General features: G+C 37.0%; 2 protein-coding genes across 8 annotated transcripts in view; both read left to right on the top strand.

Moving 5' to 3' along the window:
- The first annotated feature begins 7,445 nt into the window (after positions 1-7,445).
- DNAAF4 (dynein axonemal assembly factor 4) lies at positions 7,446-21,208 on the top strand. Of its 3 annotated transcripts, none has more exons than XM_041468930.1 (9): positions 7,446-7,609; positions 8,166-8,313; positions 8,688-8,821; positions 9,842-10,082; positions 10,813-10,958; positions 11,553-11,662; positions 12,375-12,528; positions 13,545-13,650; positions 21,154-21,208. In XM_041468930.1, exons 1-9 carry the CDS (start codon positions 7,487-7,489, stop codon positions 21,159-21,161), a joined length of 1,170 nt encoding a protein of 389 aa, XP_041324864.1. In that variant the 5' UTR covers positions 7,446-7,486; the 3' UTR covers positions 21,162-21,208. The 3 variants fall into 3 exon arrangements, with proteins under 3 accessions (XP_041324864.1, XP_041324862.1, XP_041324863.1); XM_041468928.1 differs by lacking the exon at positions 21,154-21,208 and adding an exon at positions 14,658-15,152; XM_041468929.1 differs by lacking the exon at positions 21,154-21,208 and adding an exon at positions 14,323-14,741.
- The window catches only part of CCPG1 (cell cycle progression 1), a 21,840-nt gene continuing 13,433 nt past the window's right edge, over positions 16,211-24,617 (top strand). For 4 of the 5 annotated variants that reach the window (XM_041468925.1, XM_041468924.1, XM_041468920.1 and 1 more), the window contains exons 1-2: positions 16,211-16,229; positions 21,206-21,277. In XM_041468925.1, coding sequence (XP_041324859.1) covers positions 21,218-21,277 — 60 coding nt within the window. In that variant the 5' untranslated portion in view covers positions 16,211-16,229; positions 21,206-21,217. Of the gene's footprint in view, positions 16,230-21,153; positions 21,278-24,617 lie in introns of those variants that run through there. The other variant, XM_041468923.1, reaches the window with a different exon arrangement.

Raw genomic sequence — 24,617 nt, 5'->3', positions numbered from 1 at the left:
AGAACTAAGTAATCAGAAGTTTAGCTCCTTTGCTAAACCTGGTATCCTACTGACAAGTATGAATGACATTAGATTTTCATGTGTGATGCTAAGAAATTCTATTTTAATAAGGATAATTTGATCTCAAAAATAACTCCCCTTCTTTTTTGAATGTCGGGAAGCATCTGGCCTTGAACAGTTCAGCCTTAGCAGTGTGATAAAGTTGCACGTGCAACTGAAGAAGTTTCTTTTGAGAGAAATATTGTTTTGAATTAATAAAAGGAGGCACTGTGATAACAGCTTCTGCTTGGAATATGTACCACTGTGCTGGAAACAGTCTTTAAACAGCAATTAAATCATATGTCAAGCTTACAGGTACTAGTCGTGTTCCTTAATGTGATAAATTTTTCAGGTCTGTGATGATGAGTGATATAGGAGTTTATAGAGAATTCAGTCATCTAATAAAGAGGTAGTTTTCATGGCAAGCCATGCTAATGAGGGAAAGTAAGGCCTGTTTGATAGTTCACCATTGTGCTTGATTTTAAAGGGGCTCTACTGTGTACATTCCTGGAAGGTACCATGCAGATCTACACAACTTGTTTTATTTTAAAAGTGAAAAGTTTTGCTGTATTAGTGCAGTATTACCCCACTGGTTTCTTTTGTTGTTGTTTTTTGGTTGGGTTTTTGGTTTTGTTTTGTTGGGTTTTTTTGGGTTTTTTTTTTTTTTGCGTTCCTCTCATCAGGAAAAAGAAAATAATATCTAGAGTGTGAGTGACATATTTCATATCTTGAGAATTTTCCTGTGTGCAGATGTAAAGTGTAAGATAGATCCAGAGCTTCTGTTTTCATCTGCAGTTGCTTTAATTTAGTATATTAACTAGACTTAATCTGGTTTTGTTAGAGTTGGCATTTTTTTTAACCACCAACAAAAAAAACAAACAAGCAACAACCTCTGTTAGAGAGATTTATTCTTCAGTAGTTCTCCTAATGACAGACTAATGTTTGAATTTGCTTTTGGTACCTGAAGTAGCAATTAAACCAAACCTGCTTTAGACAGATTTGTTCATCTAAGAATCAGTTTAATCTCTGCAACAATTAGCACTGTGAACATAATGGAGCTGGTTCACACCTATAGTAATGTAAGTGAAATCAAAATTCTGTTCATTGAAAATTCAACCAAAGCTCCAATGATGATATTGTTACCTTTCCCACTCCCACACCCCGTGCCTATTGTGAGAAGATTTTGGGGCATTTGTTCTCAGAAGTCTAATTCGTGTTTTAACATTTGGAGCAGATATTGTATTTAAAATAGCCATGTATTTCTTAATCTTTTCCTCAACCCAACATGAAGTAGGCAACTATTTTCTAGATTAGCTGTCGGGACGTTACTATTTAAACATAGTGTTCTTAAATACCTAAAGTCATCTGGAATATAATTTTTAAGGCCTTAAATTGTGTATTTATTAAACTTATTCTAACAATTTATTTTAGATTTTTTTTCTCAACTGGTATTATATTGAGTTTGTAACCCAGTAAATTTTCCTCATTTATTTACTTGTAAGTTCAAGGCATTAGCAAATGTCAATGATATCAAATAACAAATGAACAACCAACTCCACACTTGTTAGCACAGTCACCTTAGAGATAGGACTGACCAGGATCTCCAGAAGTCATCCAGCCAATATGCTTGCCCTACTGATATGCTCTTGGCATACTTGAACTCTTTATCTAGAGAGCAGTTATATTTTGGTTTTCTCTGCATGTGTTGACTAAGTAGTAGTTCAAGTATGCACAGGAGAAAGAGCAATCATGTTTAATTAGTGAGGTACTAGGAAAATGTCAGCTGATTAGCATTAGAAGTTAGTTCTAGAATGATGGGTGGGAGGGAGGGCGGGAGGGTTGGCTAGAATAGGTGAGGTTTTTTGTAATACATGAAACAATTTGTATTGAACTCTCATGCGCTTCTTTCATTACTGGTGATTTAGACTGTACTGGTGCTGCACACCAAAAATATTGCAAAGATTTTGTAAATCTTGCAAACCTTAACATTTTTGTGGGAAATGCCTGTGTCCTTTTTACATGGTTTCTGGTCGTGATCAGAAATGCAGCCTTATGTTGCTCCCAAATTCCTCCCCGCCTCAAGGCTGAAATAAACAGGTATAAATTGGATTGTGCTGTCCTTAATACTTTTTTGCTAGTGACCAATTTTAAGTGAGAAAACATGTAAGTGATAGTGCTGGATACAGACTAGAGGGCAGGTAGCAAAAATCCTGTTTCTTCCTGTTTTACTCATTCCTTCTACAACTTGAAACTAGCAGGTTTGTGCTTGTCTCTTCTGAAAGAAGATGGGACTGATGCTTACTTCCAAAGGTTGTTTAGAGGCCTAGTTGTTACTTGAGATCTTCAGATGAAAGAAGCTAGAGATAAGTAATGAAGTTTGCTGTACGTAAAAGAAAAATATAATTTTGGGGGCTGCTCAAAGAAGCTTATACTTTGTGACCTCTGAAGTTTTTAATCTAAGAACCACATTTTTTCAGGCTTAATTTCAAGCAGGTGACAATTAATGAAGTCAGTGAAACTGCATGCACACTGTCAAGAATGTTTTAAAGTGTTTGCAGTTTGGGGCCTGTGATATTTGCAAGTGAAATGCTTATATGGTTTGAGATTTTTACAAAATCAGTGGTGTTAAAATGTAGCACCTTTTTAACATTTGTCTTTATTCCAACTTAATACAGTAACACATCTGCATTCAATATATCCCTCTCATTTTATAAATAAACATTGCCTGTCAGTAAAAGTATTGGTGTAACATTTTTAAAAAAAGGAAGTCATTCTTCTTATCATGTTGTATGTGACTTAAATGACTGTTTCATATTAAAACTAATCTTTCCTTATGTACTGCTTAAATATACCTGTTTTGGGATATCAGTTCAGTACTTTTTATACAATCTTGAATGTGTTCCACATTGGTGACATGTATTTTTGCAACAACTTTTTTGTTTTGATTTTAAATTAGAGCATGTCGGATGTAATACATGCATTAGTGCTGTGGTGTGTGACAAAGTTAATGTATGTAATTCAAATTGGAAAAGATTCCAGACTTTGTCCAACATTAACCCTGTGGCCAGGGATTAAATTACTATGTAATACAAATTATTTCATACCATGATGTGTTTTAAGCTACTCTATGAAGTATGTGAAACATTATTGTTTATGGATTGGTAGCTGGTGAGGTATCTTGCATAGAATGAGGTATGATAGATGGTAGTAATTCATAATTAAAACTGAGTACCTTTCAGAACACACAGCACTGATATGCATTATCATCTTGTTGCCATTACTTAATATGAATTTCTCAATATTATCCACTGATAAATGGGTGAACATTTGGTAATCAGCCCTTGTGTGTGAAAATTCTATTCTAACACTCTTTACTTCTTTTACAAAACATATGAATTTTTGTTTGTTTAGAAGGCATATAATTTTTTTGTCTCTTGGATGTGATTAGATATATGCAGGAGGATGTAGAACTGGATGCATTTTAAAGTTATTCTGCAGTTGCTAAGTTTTGGCAGAAGCTTTCTATATTAGAATAGACTCTTCCCTAAAATTGGAAACTAAGTGTACTTAGCAGAACTCTTTAAGGCAATATAACTATCCTACACTACATCTTGAGTTATGCACATTCACTTCTTTATGTGGAAGTAATAACTTCTGTTCTATATAGAAGAAAAGAAAGGTCCCTTTAGTGGCCTAGTGCTGTATGTCATCAGTTCTGGGGTAATTAGTTCTGAGTGGTGTTCAGGCCCTCAGAGGTGCTGCCTCTAACTTGAAGTTTTCTGTGTCACCCTTTGTCTCCTGGTTTAGAAATGGCTTATCCCAGCACCATGGGGAATAACTATTTCTGCATTGTTTACCATACATAATTTTCCTTTTCATGTTCAAAGAAACTGTCTCAAAATAATTTTTTGATCCAACCCCACCTTTTTCCTTGGAGATTTGTGCACTGTATTTCAGAAATTGCTGTACTGGAGACATTTTGGGATTGGAGTTATAAGAGGTGTCTGTTCCTAGACACTCATCTTTTCCTCTACAGAATGGTCTAAATCTGAGCTCCCTTATAACTTAAGGAGGGCAAGCTCTTAATATATTATTTTTTCTTTTTGTTTTTCTTTCTTGATAGGTTTTTTTTTTCTGAAATATGAAATAATACAAAGTTGTTAGGGATTTTTATTCAAAACTTGGTCTTTCCTCCAAGCTTGTGTTTGTAGCCTTTAGAGCAGGCACTGTGGTCTTTAGGGCCTTCTGACTAGGAATTTTTTGTCCACCTTCTCCTTTTAGAGTAAAAAGTGAGTAGAAAAAGGCAAGTTACCAATCTACTGCCATCCAAACAATGCAAAATATAAGCTGATTAAGATTGTTGACATTTAATTTTTTTTTTGTTAATAATGATGTGATATTTTTACCTTTTAGAAGAACATGTATCAGAATCTGATTCAAGTGTTCTTGGAAAATGTATATGGTAGGCTTTGTCCAGCACTGTATGTAACTTTGTTGCTTTCTGTTGTCTAGTTTCAATTTCTTTTAAAATAAAGATAATTTTTGTGGGGAAGTTGCCTGTGGACTTTCTGAAGATGATGTAATGCCTAGATGGATGCTTCTAATATTCTGCCTGTGAGAACACATTTGGATTAGGTGTAATCCTGCAAGAAGCAGCATGAGGTCATATGGATCAGAAAATACAGCTCCTGCCTCTCTTGGAGAGCTCCATGTTCTGTAAAGGTGTTCATCTGCAGTGACTTCAAAGCAGCTGGGAAAAGGTCTTGTGCCTTCAGCTCCATTCCTTCCCTCACAGGATGGGAAGGAAGGCTCAAGTACCATTTCTACAAATAGATTTTTTAAAATAATTTTCTGCATTTGGAAATCACTGGGAAAGTGATTATAGAAAGAATTATTTATTCCAGTTTATAAAATTATTACTAACCTCTTCCTGTTAGTTAAAAAGCCAGGACTAACACATACCAAATCACTGCTCTACCAATAATTTTTAAAAGTAACTGATATAGGTCCCAAGCTACATATACAAAATAGTTTGTTGGAATAAACAGAGTCTCATAAAATGTTTCTGCTTTTTGTTAAAAATATGGAGGGATGAGAGAAATGAGAGAGAATTTAGAAAGGATGTGAGGAAAAAGGGTTAATAATTAAAGGTTAAAAAATGTAAACTATCTGAAGGATTTTATTTTCTCCCATATATTAAATCTTTTGAAGCCATGAGAAGTGAAATGACCCCGGAAAAAATATGTATAGGCAGCTGGAAGGTGCAGAATATTAATAATATTATTAAGGTTTGTCTGGAAGATAAATCTGCGTCCTTCATAGCACAGGAGATGGGAATTGAAGAATCAGATTTTCATTGGAAAAATTTATCTTCTTTCACTGCAAACTTTCCACTGCAGCCTTTTGACTGATAAAGTTAGTGCCAGCAGAAGAACCACGCTGCATGGGTGTCTCTTGTTTCTTTTTCAAGTGTGTCACAGTGAGAGCACAGCAGCTTGTCCAGGTAAGGCTGTGGAGTGGGTGGGACAGAGGTGTTGGTGTTCATATTACACATCGCTTCAAAACTTTAGGGTTGATCCAAGAGCTTGCTGAATCCCTTTTGTGTCCTTTAGCAGCTAAATCTGCTACTTTGACATAAAAACATGTTAGTGGTATTTACTGTTTCTCCTACAAGCCTTGCATTGATCTAAGTTTTAAGTAAATAGACATTTTGGTTGATGTATGGGAGCTCTTCTGTGTAATTTGAGAAGACTAAATACTGGTAACCATAACTGTGTCTTGTAAAGCGTGTATGTATAGTATAGTTCTTCCAGCAGGAATAACTAACAAGCTGCTTCATTTCAGTCTATTCTCTGAGATTAAACTAAAAATGACACCTGGGTGGCCAAGGCAGAAGACCTGCACTCAAAACCTCTGACTTTCTGGATTACTACAGCTGGAGTGGCAGGAGACTGTGAGTTACTACATTATAATCATTCTAGCTGCTGCTGCTATGTACTTTGAATGTTCTTGGAAAGAGGAATTTAATTCAATTCTCAGATTACAATCCATGCAAGGATTCTTCCAGATGATATTGATGTGGGTGAGTGAGGGTGGAGAATAACCCAGAAATCATATGAGTTATGATGGATTTCTTGCTCTAAAAAAGTTATAAATCTCTGCGATACCTACTTTTATATATAAACAGTACTTAAAAGTAACCTCTACTATTTGAATATTGCTGTGTATTATACATAATAGAACATAAAAACTAAATCTTAACATAAAAATTTAATCTGCAGTGATACACATCAGAAATACTAGCTAATGTGAGCCATGTTAAACTCCATTATTCTTGGTCTCATTTTAAAAGAAAGAGGGAAAACTAGACTTTTTGTTTCTGGATTTTGCCTAATAGTTCTAGGTTATTATATACTTTTGAGGAACTTAAACATACCTTAATTTTTATCCAGCTGTCTTTGGCTCATCTTTCAGGCCACATTCTCCAGAAGCAGTTGCTTTCAATGTACTAGACTTTATTTTGGCAGATACAGTGTTACAGTTTGTTTGAGAAACTTGGAGTGGTAATGTGCAAATTACCTCCTGAGTTTTTGGCAGAGACAGTACAGCAGACAATATTGCTCAGCAATAGCGTGGGGCTGTCTGTATGACCCAGTTATTTTTAGGGGACATGTGGAAGTTTCAGTGCCAGCATTGCCAGAGTAGGTTAAGGAAGATGATCCTGCCCTCTGCTGAGCCATGGTGAGGCCACTCTTGGAGTATTGTGTGAAGTTCTGGGCTCCTCAGTACTGGAGACATGGAGATCCAGGAGCAGGTCCAACACAGTTGGACCAAGTTCTACCAAGTTCTTTCAGGGTCTGGAGAATCTCTCTTCCAAGGACAGGCTGAGGGAGTTGGGCCTGTTTAGCCTCAAGGAGAGGTGGCAGGGAGGGGACCTCAGCAGCGTGTGTAAATGTCTGAAGGGAGGTACCAGAGGATGGAGCCAGGCTCTTCTCAGGGGTTCTGAGCAATACAAGAGGCAGCAGGCAGAAACTGATGCTCAGGAAGTTCTGCCTGAGCTGAGGAAGAACTTCTGTGTGGGTACAGGCTGCCCAGAGAGGCTGTGGAGTCTTCCTCACTGGAGAAATTCCAGAACCATCGGGACACGATCCTGTGCTATGTGCTCTGGGATGACCCTACTTAACAGGGAGGCTGGGCCAGATGTTAGTTTTTGATAAAAACTAACGTTTGATAGTTTTTGTCAGAAATTCTACGCTACCAGCAGTTTGTCTCTTTCTAGAAACGTTCATGGATGACATGAGCTGCGTTCCTTCGTGCTCTGCTGAGCTGTGATTGCCGGCACCAGAGCCGTGCCCGCGGCCCTCAGGCCCCTGGGGACTACAGCTCCCGGCGTGCGCCGCGGGGCTGAGGCGGGGAGCGGCGCCCTGGAGCTGCTCCGGCCGCGGCGATGCCGGTGTGGCTGCGGGAGCACAGCTGGCGCCAGACCCTCACCGCCGTGTACCTCTCGCTGCCCTTGCGCGGCGCCCGGGCCACCCCCGCCAACATCTTCTGCAGCGAGCAGTACCTGAAGGTGGGGCCGCGCCCCGCTCGCCTCACGGGCCTCCTGCCGCGGGTGGCTCCGGAGCTCTGCTCAGGGCCACGCGCGCCGTGCACCATGGCAATTCTTCAAATGCAGAACCTTTATCTTTTATAATCCCCCTCTGTCTGCTGCAGGCTGCTAAACGCCCGTCCTGCGGCACATAATGGCTTTACCACTGCTCCTTCCCTACTAATGATCTTGCCGCTCAACAGGTGCCAGCTGCCTTTACTCTCATAGCTGGACTGAATTTATACATTTGCTTCTACTGTGAATAATCCTAAATTTGAGATCCGCGGCTTCTGTTGGGGTGCTGAAGAACCGACTTTTTCAATCTCATTAATGAAATATATAACCTTGTGCCGACCCACCCTTAACGGGAAGGAAGCGCCTTCTCTGGGCTTCTACAAACCTCCGCAGTGGATACAAAGCAAATTAGTCCTGTCAATAGTATCTGTTCCTTGAGGTTGACTGTATGCTTGTGCTCTGTTTTGAATATGTGAGAGTTAATTTAAAATAGTAAATATTAGCACAAATTATATTTTTGTAGGTAAGCATCCCTCCCTTTTTATTTGAAGCCGTTTTATATGCTCCTATTGATGACACAAACAGCACAGCAAAGATTGGAAATGGAAACATTTTCTTCACTTTGTATAAAAAAGAACCAGCCTTGTGGGATTCCCTAACTCTAGCAAATGGTAAGTTTTCTACTCTGAAAAGTAGAAAATACATTTTACCTGTGTGTAAGGAAACCATGCTGTGAAACTTGTGCTGGTAGATATCTGCTCAGTTCAATCTTGTTCATTATTAAAAATAGAAAGTATATGAAAATGAAGAATATCTACTCTTGCTAACGTGTATGAAATAATACAATATTTCTTGTAAAATTTACATTTTGTGTTTAAACAAATCTTAATTTTTCTCTTTTACACATGGGCTTGGTAGACACTGGTTTGTCAAACTGTAATCATGTTGTGTTTTGCCAAAGTAGCAGAAGAAATCATGTTTTCATTAACCGATAATATATACCAATAGAACATCAGGCCTAAATGACTAAGTTTATTTTTTTAAGCTGACAAGGAGAAACTACAATATCTGAGAGAGAATGCTGTTGTAAAAGCCCAAGAAAAGGCAAAAGAGGAGACTGAAGCAAAAAAAATTACAAAACAGGAACACAAAAAATATGCTTTGGAGGCCACAATGAAGGTAGGTTTAGAAGAAGCTCTGCAAGACTTTCATGTAAACAGCTACCAACTAATCTGGCAGATGCTTTGTTAAATGTATGTTAAAAAATATGAAAAGTTCCAATTTTTATTGTAATGGTGGTGAACCTTGTTATTTCTTTGCATTTAAACCTATTTATGACCAAATATGAAAATGTTACTGACAAAGTGCTTAGAAGTTGCCATTTTCTGTGAGTAATAATGAAAGTTTTTGGTGACAAGCTCAGATTCTCGTCTGTTCCAAGGAGAGTACAGTCATCTGGCAAAACTGTAGTCTTTTGTGGCTTTTGCAGGTGTTTAGTCCTTTAGCACTGTGAAAAAATACTGATTTAAAAATTCTCACTTATTCTTTGTTGTATTTTATATCAGACTTGCTTTTTCTGTCTTTTGTGTGTTTGTGTCATTGTTATTCTGCTTTTTATTTATATTTTAAGATATGTTCTTAAAATTTTAAGTATATAAAAAGTCTGGTCCTGTCACTTGTGTTCAAAGGATTTTTTTTTGAGCATGCAATGAAATTTTATGACTGCATATGCAACATGGACCAGAAAGAACTACAGTTAGTGACTTTCTTAGTAGCAATGTTGTACCTCTTCTAAATATGTAATAATCTCAAAGAGGAGAAATTAGAAAGAGTGTATTCAGATGATCACATGTATTTTACATTTCTGTGTTTTCCAGAGATCTACATTGGAACATGGCTGGGATTTTCACTGTTTAAAAGTAAAACTTATTTCTGAATAAGTCTGGATTGTATCTTAGGGTTGTTAGTGAAATAGTTTAAAGATGAGACCTCTAAAAGCTGATCAGATATCTTTACTCTCACAGTAATTTTCAAGCATCTTAATTAACTCTGCTAGTATGGTCACATTATTGGTTACATTATGCTTGGAACTGGGAAAATAATGGTAACTTTAACTTAGTCAAGTCAGTATTATCAGATGTTATGTATCTCTTAGAAGTTTTGTTTTGTTTTGTTTTGGTTTTTTTTTTGTTCAAATAGCTAGAGGAAGCAGAAAGAAAAAGAATTGAAGATCTAAAAGAAAAGGAACGGCAGAAGGTCGCTAAAGAGTTGGAGTTATGGAAAAACCAACAAAAAGATGGTGATAAATACAAGAGCATACAAAAAAAAGAGGAATTACATCAAGAAATAGAGCCATTAAAAGAGAAAAAAAATGAAAAAATGAACAAAACTCGGATTCCTAATGAAGGAAGTTCTAAGACAAGACTCAAATCCACAAGAGGTTGTATAATTGAACTGTACTTAGTAATTCTTTAAAGTGTGGGTATAACATTATTCCCAGATGTTTCTAATTCCTTTGTCTCCACCATACTGAACTGAAGTTATTTTAGCTCACAGTTATTTTAAAATTGTTGTTTTCAGGCAATATTGAGCTAAAGCACATGAGTTCTTAGCTCTTGTTGAAGTCTTTGGAAATACAAGGGTGGGTTTTGTTCTAAGCTTTAGAAAAGTAAATTGGAAAGCCTTTCTCACAGTGTAATGCAGACTTCCTGGGGGTGGGGTTTCTGTTACCCAAAGTTACCTAACTGCTGGATTTCATGGAAATATTCAATCTCCTTTTGTGCTCTCTGTCCTGTGTCTTGGATCCATGGAGAGCCAATTCAGGGAGCTAAATCAGCAGAAGACATTTAATTCTTTGATTTGATAGGGTAGTTTTAGCTCTTATTGTTGCCCTCTCACAGCATCATACTAACAACAAAGAGAGAGGTGTAAGAGGAATTTAAGTTCATTTGTGACAGATGCTGTATAATTCCATTTATTTACTTGCTACATTAGGAAGAAAAATTGTTTGAACCTTCCCTTCAGAAGACCAAGTCTAAGCTTTTCTCAGGTGATTAGAGGTTTAATTCTAGTGTCCCATTTCTAAGTCAGGTGTACTTTGGACTTCAGTAGAAAACCAGAGAAATATCTTACTTAATTTTTAATTTCTAGTGCTCTAACTCTTTCCATAGGTCATGGTTCCTGTAGTATATTTTCACAGAATTTAAAGGAAGAGCAGTTACCAGCTCCCCGAGCTGCTGCTACAATTAAAGTCAACTTTACACCACGAGTTTTTCCTACAGCTCTGCGAGAATCTCGTGTTGCAGAAGAGGAGGAGGTAAGCTGGGGAATTAATTATTGTGTATTCAGTCAATACAAAAATAGTGTCTTTGCCAAGGAATGTTACCTGTGCAATATCCTCATCTTCCAAGGAAGGCAGTCTTATTTAAATTAACATATAAAGAAACAATTTTATACAAAAATTCTTTTCACCATATCATGCAGATTAATAAATAACATGTTCCTTTTTTGGGAGGGGGAGAAAAGGCAGCAATATTAATTTAATTCCTTGAAGTACAAAATTTGAAGTGTCCTAACTCTTATATTTAAGATTCTTTCAGTTCCATCTTAAAATAAGCTCATGGCTCTTTTGAGCTTGATTCAATGAACACAAAGTAAGTTTGAAAGATCAAAACAAACAAGTAAATAAAAATGTATTAGAGATGTGGTAAGCTGACTTCCCATGGTAATAAAATATTTGGGAAAACTTTGAAGTTTTACATATTGGACGCTATCAAATATTTTCCTGTGTCTGAAATACGTGGTAAATAGCATTCTTTTGATAAGTATGAGTGAAGAGATGAAAATAAAATCCTTTTTTGGATTTGATGTTTTGCTTCAGAAATAATACCAGCACATTTTGTATTTGCAGTGGCTACGTAAACAAGCAGAAGCTCGAAGAATAATAAATTCTGATTTATCTGAGCTGGAAGATTTAAAAGAAGAGGAGAAGAATCCAGATTGGTTAAAGGACAAAGGAAAGTAAGTTATATTCCACTTGAAGATGTATTAAAAATGAATTAGTTTTATGGTGTTTGTCTACTGTTCAGTTTTGGTATATTCTATTTATTCTGGACAGAGTTGATGAATGTCTAGAGTAGTCATGGTAGTCGTACTAGAATTTTATTGACAGTTTATGGGGTTAGAATCTGATAGAATGAGATGCAATTGTTTAAGCTCATGATGGACAAAATCATTGTAAACACATTACGTATATTCTTCTTTGAAGAAAATTGAGGCAATGCACTATTATACCTAAGTGGATTTAATGTCATTTGTACTTTTTTAGTGAGACATTAAACATCTGTGTAAAATAAACTTTAGGGACTTAATGCAAATACTTGTTTATTTATATAGCTGTGTTATACAGAAAGCTTTGATTAGGCAATCATAATCAGATATACAAAGCTTTCAAAATTAGTCCTGTGTCTACATAAATGTGTCCACTCTTACAATCCTTCATTGCTTGTAAGCAGTGACTATTTTTGTTGTGTATGTCTAAGTTATATTGTCAGCAGCAAGGTGTACTGAACTTCAGTTATGTTGTTCTCAGAAAAGGCTATAAAGGGCCATTTCAAAGGAGAAGATGCTAAAACCTCAAATTATTGAAAATGAGTTAACAATAAGTAGGTCTTTATTTTGTATTTTCCCCCTTCTTTAAAGTGCATGTTTCACTTTTTTGTTTAATACTTAGCAAAATGTTTGCAATGGGAGACTACCTTGGGGCTGTAAATGCCTATAACCTTGCAGTGAGGCTGAACAATAAACTTCCTCTGCTGTACCTGAACCGTGCTGCTTGCCACCTTAAACTGAGAAATTTGCACAAAGCTATCGAAGATTCCTCCAAGGTATAAAAATCCAGGAGCTTAGGCTGTCATCTTTTGCATTAATGTGATTTGTGTTACTGTGATGGTTCTGTTTTAAGCAGATCTGTAAATACATATTAGTGCAATTCAAAGTCTTAAAATTCAAAATTGATATAACAAAACCATAGTGAAATATTGAAGTTTGATAGTGATTAATGAACTTTCAGAAATTTGAAACAGAACAACAATAAAATAAACCCTAAACCAGGCTTCCACACATTTGTGACAAATGGCCATATATTGGCCATATGTTTCTTAATGGATAAAAATATTGTAGCAATATGTACACTTGAAAAAACCCATGACTTGGAGCAGACAAAAACAAAACCAAAGTATACTCATACATTTTCTATTATGTTGTGGTGTGCTTCATTTGATTGGAAGGAAAAAAAAAAGTGGTGGTGATGAGCAGGATACTTTAAAAAACTTCCAACAAGCTGAACATTTTCAAAGAAGGGCTGTATTGTTCTGATGTTTTAGCAGCTGTTATTTGTGCAACAAGAGGAATGATCTCAAATGGCACTTGAATAATGTGGGAAAAGTTTTCCAAGAATTATTATTTTTTGAACTAATAAGTACTTGAGTCTTGAAACTTGGGGATTTTGATCTTGCCTTTTCCAGTAACTACTAGTAAAACACATGTTTTTTTAGTGCTACCTTTTTTTTTCTTTTGATAGCATGATAGGTTATATGATTTATGAAAACAGGACACATTATTTGACCTCAATAAACATTTAACATGGAATTTATCAGTTTTTAGCCATGGCAGTGTAACTGTAGGTGGCAAACTGGGGTGATGGATACAAATCTTAATGACTAGAGTCACAAGCCATTTATAGTTAAATTTGAATAGCTATTTTCTATTTCTTTTTGAATAGTTATTATGTCACTGTATAATAATAGTAATTAGGTGAGAGAAGTGTTTGTAAATTAGAAAAAAATCCCCCAAATTATGGAAAACCTACTTATAAATACTTTGGGTGTTGTCATCTGCAAAGGCTCTGGAGCTGTTGACACCTCCTGTTCCTGATAATGAGAACGCTCGAGTGAAAGCCCATGTGAGACGTGGAACAGCTTTTTGTCAGCTGGAATTATACCCTGAAGGTGAGGCCTTGCTTTTATGAAAACATGCACAGGAACTTATAGTGACATGCAAGTTTAGCTCAGTGAGCCTGCTCACACCTTTATGTTTTCAGGAGTGACTTTGAAGGAGGTCTATGCAGTCTATGTCTATTTGTTATGAACATTTATACCACATTCTTTAATTTTTTTAAAATTTACTGGATACTTGAAAAATATTTTTCAAGTTTGAGAAAGTGGCTTGCATTCTTAATTTAAGGAGTTTCTCCATTAAGATATTAAAATAACCTGACATATTTCTAAAATACTTTTAAGTGCTTAGTAACATCTTTGTAAAATGTGGTAGGAAGCCCATATTAATGAGTAAAATGATTCATCAAGTACATGTGATTTGTGTGAAAATAACTGAATTTACAGTGTCCCTATTCAGTTCCTCAAGAGTATCAGATTAGTTTTGTAAAGCAAATTTACAAGTGAAAGCTGATAATAGAAATTTAAGAATATTCAAAATGTCAGTGTTGAAGTGCTAAGCTTTGGCCATTGTTTACCTTTTTCTACTTAGGCCTCACTTGGTTATTCCCTTACAGCTTCATTTGCACTTTGAAACCTTATAAAAAAGACTAATGTAGGCAAGATTTTACTACCTTACTTGTGTTTTTCACAGTTCATGTCATTTTTGTTCATATTTTCACACAGGATCATCTCTTCTTCAGAACAGTCCCCTCATGCACACACACGTATATAGGTGTATATGTCCATGAATGAAGAGGCTCTATTTTCATGTCTCAAAACCTGGAAATATTTATGTGGTAGAGTGTTTCCACTACAATGTTTTGTAAAATAAGATAAACAAAATATAAGTTTATTTACTGATGGAAGCTAAACTAATGTAATTCTGATGCCATCTCACTTAAGGACAAATCTCAAGGTCAATACTTTATGCATATGACTGGGGAGTAGTTATTTCCAGATAGCTAAAGAGAATGCTTTTGCATTATTGATTTATATTCTTATTAATGTGTCTATATTAGGCCTCCAGGATTATGAAGCAGCTCTCAAGATTGATCCTAAAAATAAAATTATAGAAAAAGATGCTGAGAAGATTCGACATCTAATTCAAGGAACAATGCAAAGTTCTTAATTAAAAAAAAGTATAAAAAAGAATCTTTGATGCCTTTGAGGTCATCAGAAGGAATCTTATTTCTCTTCAGTGTGTGTTATCTTTCTGCTTCACTTGGGACACTTACAAAATTGGTAAAAGATTGGATATCTTATTGGAAACTATAGTATTATAAACATGACTAGATGTAGCATTTTGATACAAAGTTGTTGTATTTTGGTTTTTGTTAGCATTCTGTATTACTCTGACAATCTGAAACCCTGGACTTGAAGCAGTTCCTTTTTGTTAAATGTTTTTCCAAACTGGGGCCATTTCAACTACACTTCTTTCAGCAGCAGTTTTAGCAGACTTCTGAATTTTCTGCATCAGTCTCTTTCCTGAATACCATTTATGACTGATTTCTGTCTTTGTAATAAAGTATTTATCATGCAGATATATATATTATTGTGTGCAAATTTTATGATTTTATGGCGTTGTATCAGGGAGAAGGTGGTAGGCATTGCTTCCAGCTGTTTTACTTAGAGCCTTGAGAGGAGTGCTGACTTGAGTCAGAAGTGTCTGGTAGGAGAGCTGCTGCCCCTGGTTTCCTACAGAAAACTGCTGCATTGCACTGGAAGGGGCTGAAAACACTTTTTATAACAGCTGGAAGGAGGGCAGTGCAGCAGTTTGAGTGCCTCAGTTGACTGTAATGCTATACTTACAGATATTGCTCTTTTTAGAATTACTGAGGGGAAGTGAGGGCTAAAGAGAATAGACACTGGCAATGGGAGAAAGATGCATCTTATTAAACCCATCTCAGTCAGCCCTTCAGCTAACAGGGCAAAGCATTTCAAATTTGTCAACTGTTTGTGGTCAGAGCAAACATTGCTCAAGAACGGCATGTTCTGGGGTGTTCGTTAGGTTGGTTTTTTGGGGGCGAGGATGTGAGTGGTGGTTGTTTGTTTTTTCATTTCCCTTAGTACAAGCGTTACTGGCATGTACCGGAGAGCGTCCCCTCAGAGCCGGCTGTCCCTGTGCCCGGCTCTCCCGTGATTACTCCGGCACAACGCTCCCCGCGCTGAAGGGGCCTCCGAGCAGCCTCCGCCCGGCACAAACGCGCGGGGCCGGCGGGCCGAGCTCTGCGGCGCGGCGTTGCCATGGCGGTGCCCGGGGCGGGACCCGCGGGGAGCTCCGGGAGGCGAGGCGGCTGCCGCGGGGAGGGGCCGCCCGGAGCGGGGCAGAGCCCGGGGCGCCGGGGCCGGGGCAGGGCAGCAGTTCCCAGTGCGGGGAGCGGGTGAGCGGGGCCGCGGCGCCGCTCGGGGGGCGAGCGAGCTCCGGGCGGCGGTCACCGCCGTGCCGGCCCCGGCCCTGGGCGCTGGCGTTTGCCAACTTCCTTCTCTGTCATCGTCTGCCGCTGCCTCGGCGGCTGATGCAAGGTGCTCTGTTTCATAAACAGCGTCCTGGCGCTTTAACTGCGCTGGCGCCGAGCCGCGCTCTGCTTCAGGTGCGCTCCAGGAACACCTGCGCGGTACAGGGGACTGAGCCGGGAATGGCCAGCCTTGCGGGAGTCTGGCTCGGAGAAAACACCTTTGTCTTTCCTTCGTAGCAAGGAGATATTCTATATTCAATATGGGTTGCTAAATATATTCTTGGAGAAGAATGTTACTTGGGGGAAGAAATTACCACTTTGTAGAAATAACAAACTTCCATGGGAATAGTGAAGTGTAATAGCACTGAACCTGTTTTAATTTCTGCGGTGCAACAAAGAATCAATTGTAAAAGAGAGCTGAGAGTTTTTACTTGGAATGACAGCATAGCAAACTTTGTAGAACACATTCCTTTTCCTCTTGGTGTCCATTACTCATCTTTGTCAATGCTTATTGAAGGTTAATTTTTTAGTCTAGGAAATCCCTTTTTTAGATGACTGAGCTTAAGGGTTTATTTAGATTGGAGTGATTCTTCTGTTTAAGACTGGTATTTATTTTGCTTCACAGTGGATAAATAGGATGTGGTAGCTCAGATTTATTTTTATATACATATCTGGGATAACTTGGTATTGTGTTATCAACAATACATATGGTTGTAAGCTTTTCCACCTTATGCTTCTGCTTTACATTTCACTAAGGATAAGAAAATAGTTAATTCTTCTCAGTTCCTGCCCACCTTCCCCAAATACATACAGATTGAACTCTGAGCATAATGGGTTTTTAATTTGTCCAGACAGAAATTAAGAAGGTGATGTCAAAAGTGGTAATGAAGATCCATGGTGAGCATACAAAACCAGTGCACCACGGGATTAGTTTTGGTTGGGTTTTTTCCCCACTCTTCCCTTCTGGCTTGGCCTGGCATACAGGAGATGTGTAAAACCCTAGTGCATCTTCCAGTTATCCCTGCTGTTATTGGACTAGAACCCATTAGTGTCATCTTGATTCAGTAGGAAGTTTGAAGGCTTTATCTCTTTTTAATTCCTCCTCAAAGCTTTTTTTTTTTTTTTTTTGTTTAAGTTGCATTCAGTAAGACAGTGGCAGCATTTCCAGCCCCTTTAGGCTGGTTGGAGAAGCATATTGGTTCTTTGGGTCTTTGTCATTTGCTGGAGAATCAAACTAGAGAAGATTTTGTGAGTGGGTCAGTTTAGCCATTGGGTTCAAATTAGTCTTCTTTTTTTTCAGTGTACTTAGGGGTTTGAATTTGACCTCAAATTTAGTTATGATTATGTGCATTTTATTAATCTGTTACAGAAATAAGCTGTTTAGCTGATGGTTGAAGTTTAGGAACACTGTACCTGGGTAATTTTTTTATTAAAGCTTGTAGGTCTTTTTGATCTTTTAGATGTCACTGAGTAATAAAGTGCTTTAATTTTGGTGACTGTTTTACATGTGTATGTTTGCTGAATATACCTGTAGGAATACATTTACCCTAGAGATGCCCTTCAGTCTGATGCCAAGCTATTTATCTGTTGTAATTTGGCTCAATTTAGCAGTTCTAAACATAAACCTTAGTGTTCTTCTGATTATTATATTTTAAAATTCCATTATTTTTTATTAATATTTACATATTTACTATTTTAAAATATTAATTAAAATACGAATATAAAAATATTTTCTATTTTGGTGGTTTGTCACCTGTATGCAGGTAAATATTGTTGTATTATTAATACAATAGTAAACTATTATTGTACTATTACACTAATATAGTATATATTAGTTATGTATATATTATAGTATATAATATATATCTTATATATAGTATACTATGGTATATATATAGTCTATATTAGTTATATATATATTATACTATATATTAGTGTGTACACTATTAGTGTAGTATTCTGGTTGAATGCAAATAAATAACTTCTAACTCAAGACCATTTTATCAAGAGGAGCGAGCAATAGGAAATGATTGTTTGTCTGCTTGTTTCTCTGTTTGTTTATTTAATATATTTTAGTGATGTCGGTACCCAGGGAGGTCCTGAAGTTTTTGTTTGGGATAGGAAGACAGGTGTTTATGTGGAGCCCAAAGCCATGGTTGTATGTTCAGAACAGAAGATGCCTTTGGGTTTCTGCAGTTACCTGTCAGTGTGTTTTTGGCAGGAGAGGGAGAGGAGGATGGTGTTTCTGTCGTGTTCACCAGGTCCGGGGTGAAATGCTGAGTTAGCTGGAGGAACAGAGATGTTGCAATGTCCAGCACAGAGTCTGCTGTGACAATTCAGGATTTCAAAATCTGAAGATGCACTGGTGTCAAACTGTACTGGTGACCTGAAGTTGTCTTTTAAGAATTCACTTCAGATTTTGCAAGGCAGCCAGGGGTAATTCTGCCAGGTGATGAGTTCTGGTGCTGGGAGTTACCTTCCTGTGAGAGGAATGCTGCTGCTGCTGCTGCCTGGTCAAATTTAGAGTAATTAATGACAGCAAGCAGATGTTGTTGTCACATGTCAACTCTAGAACTTAGTCTTTGCCATTTGGGCATTTGTTATTTTGATGATTGAAGAAGTATGATTTAAAAATAAGTCACAATTAAAAAAAAATTGATCCTTGTATGCAGTGTGATTTAAAAAAACCCAAACAACTCAAACCAAAATAGATTTCTTCCCACCCCCTCCCAACCTGACATTCTGTGGTAGAGATTCCAGGAAAAGCACTAATGAAGGAAGGAAAATATCTACAGGAAAATGACAACCATATTCAAAGTAGGGCTTTATAAAAAAACCAGAAATTCAGGTTCTCTCTAAGTTTCATACCTAAGTTGATTGTTAGTGAATATTTGTGCTTAAACTGTTGTTATGATTGCCACCATTGCCTTTTTTTTTTACAAAAGAACTGTAAATATGTTAGTAGAAGTTGATGAGAAAATAGTTTTATCTTAGAAAAACATGCAGTAACTACCATAATGCAGAAATATGAGACAAATGTTTACTGTGAGAAACATTTTTGTGAGAAACCTAAATGGAATTGGAGGTTTTATATTTTGTTGTGCCAGTTTCAAGCCACACTGATGTACTTAGATGTTGTCATTCAAAGTATTATGTATAATTTCTGTGTTGAGAAACCAGGAGTGAAGACAGGTTTGATAATAAAGTAGAGAGCAAATAAATTTAAATACACAGATGCTTTCCTCTGTGTTCTTACTGGAATTAACTCAGAGTGGGAAATAAAGCAGGTGTCTTAAATTCTGTGATAAAAGCTTTATTGAACATGATTTCATTGGCTGTTTTATTATGTTGATGCATAATATAACAGGCAATTGATTGGAAATTGTTCAGTTTTGGAATATTTTTGCCACCAAGATGAATCCATAATAAATTTTATATGAAAACTCAGTATTTTTTTTTCAAGGAACAAAGAATCTTTTAAACTTCTTTATAAAGTCTTTTAAAAAATTAATCCTTGTATGCAGTGTGATTTAAAAAAACCCAAACAACTCAAACCAAAATAGATTTCTTCCCACCCCCTCCCAACCTGACATTCTGTGGTAGAGATTCCAGGAAAAGCACTAATGAAGGAAGGAAAATATCTACAGGAAAATGACAACCATATTCAAAGTAGGGCTTTATAAAAAAACCAGAAATTCAGTTTTTCTCTAAGTTTCATACCTAAGTTGATTGTTAGTGAATATTTGTGCTTAAACTGTTGTTATGATTGCCACCATTGCCTTTTTTTTTTACAAAAGAACTGTAAATATGTTAGTAGAAGTTGATGAGAAAATAGTTTTATCTTAGAAAAACATGCAGTAACTACCATAATGCAGAGATATGAGACAAATGTTTACTGTGTTTTGTGAGAAACCTAAATGGAATTGGAGGTTTTATATTTTGTTGTGCCAGTTTCAAGCCACACTGATGTACTTAGATGTTGTCATTCAAAGTCTTATGTATAATTTCTGTGTTGAGAAACCAGGAGTGAAGACAGGATTGATAATAAAGTAGAGAGCAAATAAATTTAAATACACAGATGCTTTCCTCTGTGTTCTTACTGGAATTAACTCAGAGTGGGAAATAAAGCAGGTGTCTTAAATTCTGTGATAAAAGCTTTATTGAACATGATTTCATTGGCTGTTTTATTATGTTGATGCATAATATAACAGGCAATTGATTGGAAATTGTTCCGTTTTGGGAATATTTTTGCCACCAAGATGAATCCATAATAAATTTTATATGAAAACTCAGTATTTTTTTTCAAGGAACAAAGAATGTTTTAAACTTCTTTATAAAGTCTTTTTGCTAGTTAAGGACTTGAAAAATTGATCTGAATATGGTGTTAATGAATACTCTGTATTCCTGGTAAATTCCTGTTAAAAAGGAGAAAAGACATACAGGCAGCTCCAGTTGGACAGTTCTCTTCTGAAAGTAGCTACCAGTCATCTGGTAATATTTAAAAAAGAAAAATTATACTTTGGGTTATTTTCGTTCTGTTTTTGTAGTTGCCAGGTGCTCTCAATTTTCCTCAGAATCAGTGTATTTGAGAGTACTTGAAAGGAGTGAAAGAAACAGGAAACATTGGTTTTGCCCAGGAGTTGAAGAAAATTAGTTTCAAAAGATCCTAATCTGTTTATTCTCAAAAAAAAAACCTCAGTGTTTTTCTTGAATAAACTGTAGTTTCTGTGCGTGTAGCAAAGCAGAAATTATTTAATATCTTAAACAATGATGCTTTCAACAAATTTTAACTTTAATTATTAATTTATTGACTAGCTTTGTGTGTGTGTGTCTAGCCTAAGAGCTTTTTGGCTGGCTGAAATAAGTATGTGCTTAGCAAAGCTATATTTGCTCCAAGTATAAAGAAGGTAGTAGGAAATAAATACAAAAGAATATATTTTCTTTCTCAACTGTTATTCTGTTTTTTTTTTCCTCAATTCCAGAATAGCATTTTTTGTGTTAATGTATTCTTCTGTAACATCGTGATTTCCATTCTTCTGTTTATTTTTTTTTCCAATAGAGCTGTGAAATTGTGTGTCTTGCATATTAAAAGAGTCTACTTTTACCTGCAGTGTGCTTTGAAAATGTCTGAAAATTCCAGTGACAGTGATTCATCTTGCGGCTGGACTGTCATCAATCACGAGGTACCCAGTTTCACATTGGTAAAGTTCTCTCAGTTTAAGGCTATCTGTATGCAGTAAAATACTATTTCAGTTTAATTCTTGTTTTGTGTGCATCTTGCATACCAACAGAGAATACAGAAGAGCAATTTAGAAGTAAATCATGAAACTACTATTTAAAAAAATGTATACCTTTACTGTAGTTGATACAAATTTTGATATTTAAATGAATTTCTTTTTGTGCAAAGGTTTTACTTTGAAGAGCTGGTAGAATTTTAGTGGCATGCATTCTGCTGTTCCACCCTGCCTGAAAACATTAGCATTCTATGTAACTTGTCTGTCGTTGCTGGTGTATTTTTTGTCCTCCTGATAAATCTTTACCCTCACCAAAACAAAGAAAGCTGGGAATACTGGGCAGGAAAAATATCTTGTGCAGAAGGGAATGATTCCATGATTTTCCCAAGTTTTTTCTACCACTAAGGTATCTGATGCTAATTTCAGCAGTGGCTGTTCAGGAACAGCCCTCTGTCCTTACATAGTCTCCCTTATAGAAAATTAAAATAGGGACAAGTGTGTTTTCCACCACTGTCATGGGACAGGTGTCTGGCTCTGATGTTGGTTTCAAAGTTTGCATTGTGTGGATGAAATCAGTGCTGTCAGTGGAGTCTGGAGAGCAGGAGTCTCACGGCAAGGTCAGCTCTTAGGTTTGATCAAATGACTGCACTGACTGCGCTGGTTGACATGGTGCCTTCAACACCTGCTCAGGTGCAGACATGTGAATGTAGATAAGAAAAGTGTTTTATCTTGCCTTCCTACAGTGGACAAGGCAGGCCTGAGTTGCTCAGAACCTCTGAGAAGCCCTTCCTGGTAGTCTGGGTATCCAGTATCCTTTCCTCCTTTAGTCCTTAGGATTTCTGGATCTCTGCAGATCTTGGCTGATGCGTGAGTGTAGGAGGGGTGGGTTGATTTGCTTGTTTGGTTTGGTTCTTATGTATTTAGCATTGTCTTGTAAACTGAGGAGGCCATTGAGCCAGAATCCCCAGGACAGATGGGTTGACAGTTTTCCTGGAATGACGCTTAGATATTGCCTGCATCTACTCATTGTCTTCCTCAGAAAAAAATTCAAGGACCTGTACTTGAGATGTTTCATTCAGAGGAGGAAAGTAGGAAAAAATGGCTGAAGATCATGCACAGTGTTCATCTGTTCTTCATTGCACACACCCCTGTTTTGCAGATTATAATGAAAATGGGTAACTTGGAACCAAGCTATTACAACTTGTGATTGCACTCATGTTTTGACAGTTCCGTGTCACAAGTGATACAGTTTGAAGTTTATAAATATTGGGCTGTGCTTTCATTTCTGTTGGCAGCAAAGTGGTATTTGAGAGGTGGTTAAAACTTCTTTTCCTTGTTTTGGGCTGGATGACAGGTTGGGAATCTTGTCACCAAAAGAAACAGAAAACTCATGCACTCCATTCCTCAAGGCCAAGTGGGCTACAGGAGTGTAACAGGCTGCTGGACTCACAGATAAAAGTAAAAGGATTTAGAGGTTGAGTTCAGCAGTTGAGTTATTCAGCTGTGAAGTGCATACTTTATTGTCATTCTTGGGATGGTTATTTTACACTGTAACTGCAAATGAATTATTCAGTCTAAATAAGTTTACATAACACAAGATTGTAGGATGGCTGGGATTTGTCTAGTCAAAGCAGAACAGATTTCTGTGACATGGAGATTTTGTGTTCCCAGTTATTCATCCCTGTTTCAGTGAAATAAAAATGGGGCAACACTGGTGTTTGAGAGCTGCCATTACTAGCATTCTTCTGGTAGGACAGCTTTGAATATGAGCATAAAGAAAGCAGAATGGATGGGATGGCCAGGTACCCTTCACACAGCTATTACACAGGGAGGGGGGGATGTGAACTTCTGTATAGTGCAGTGAATTGATTTGGATATTTAGTACAGGCCTAGAATGGTGGGTTAGACAAATTTGGAGTACTGAAGTATGATTTTCTCACATACTGTTGTGACCTGTATTGCTGATGACACAGTGGAATCTGTTTGTGGACACGTTTTGCAGTGAGTTGAGGGGCAGGAGGTGGCTGTCGTCAGGCTGTGGCTGCAGGGAGCTGGCAGCTGTGTGTCCTGCACTGAGTGTGAGCTTTGGACAGAGAAGCAGTGCTCTGCCTTGCTGGACTGCCCCTGAGAAAGGACTTGCTAATTTTGTGTAGGAGGGTAGGGAGGTGACAATATCTTTTCTTGACCTCTTTGCTGTTGCTGAGATGAAGAGTGATGAAGGTCCAGCATTAGATGAAATGGATCATGCATTCCCACCTGTGTGTTTTTAAGAAAAGGATGGCTTACCATGTACTCAGCCAGCCCGTTATCTTGGGTTTTTAGCTAAAATCACAATCTGTTTTAAACAATATTCCTGATGTTTTTCTTCTTGTGGAGCCTGGGCAAACTGAAATGTTGTTGTTCTTCTTATTCACAATTTCAGAAATGAACATAGTGGTTCTGTCACACCAGAGAACAATTATCACATAATAAACCTGTATACCTATCTATAAAACCCAACCAACCCAAAACCCACAAATAACTTCATATTTTCTTTCCTGAGATTTCACTAAAATTATAGTAAATATGAGAGGTGAATTTCTTCAAAACACATCAAAGTTGTGATACTTTTGTAGTCAAAAGGATAAAAGATACAAAGTGTTTAAAAAAAGAAAAAAAAGATACACAGTGTTTAACAGTTTACCAAAGCAGTTAATTTTTGAAGCCTTTAAAAAAGAAACATACATTCTATAATAATGTTACAAAGTTATCTTATGCAATTCTTTTTTTGCGGTGTCTAATCTTCCTGAAGTACAGGCTCTGTAAAAACAAAAGCATACAGGTTTGCTTGAGTCCTGAAATGAGGCATCCAGGGAAACTGATCTGGAAGTATTGCTGCTACTGTAATTTCACACCTGCTGTTGCAAAAATAACTATCTCTGTTTACAAAAACAGCTCAACTTATTTATGGATCAGAGTGACTTAGTATTTTTTCAGTTATGTTTTGCGTGTTTGTAGTTTGCTGATAACCTTACTGGTGTCTCATCAGTACTTTTAAACAAAAATTTCAATATAAAAGTTAAATATTTGGAATTGTCAAGCATATTGCTTGACTTTAGTACTCTGCAGTCTCCTGGTGTTTTTTATTTGCAGTTCCTGTTGTGCTCTGGTGTTGTTGCTGCCTGGCAGCTGACTGGTAACGAAGGCTCCTTTCTGGATTAAAGACAGAAATCCAATATAGAGTTTGTATAAATATTTGTTTTTGAGGTGTCAGAGGTGTACTATATAAGCAGCCTTTCAAAATTTCTCA

This window comes from Pyrgilauda ruficollis, unplaced genomic scaffold (genome assembly GCF_017590135.1).
Source record: "Pyrgilauda ruficollis isolate IOZ18807 unplaced genomic scaffold, ASM1759013v1 scaffold23, whole genome shotgun sequence".
In the NCBI taxonomy this organism is placed as follows: Eukaryota; Metazoa; Chordata; class Aves; order Passeriformes; family Passeridae; genus Pyrgilauda; species Pyrgilauda ruficollis.
Note: the sequence above shows the minus strand (reverse complement) of the source record. Positions and strands in the feature narration are given on the sequence as shown.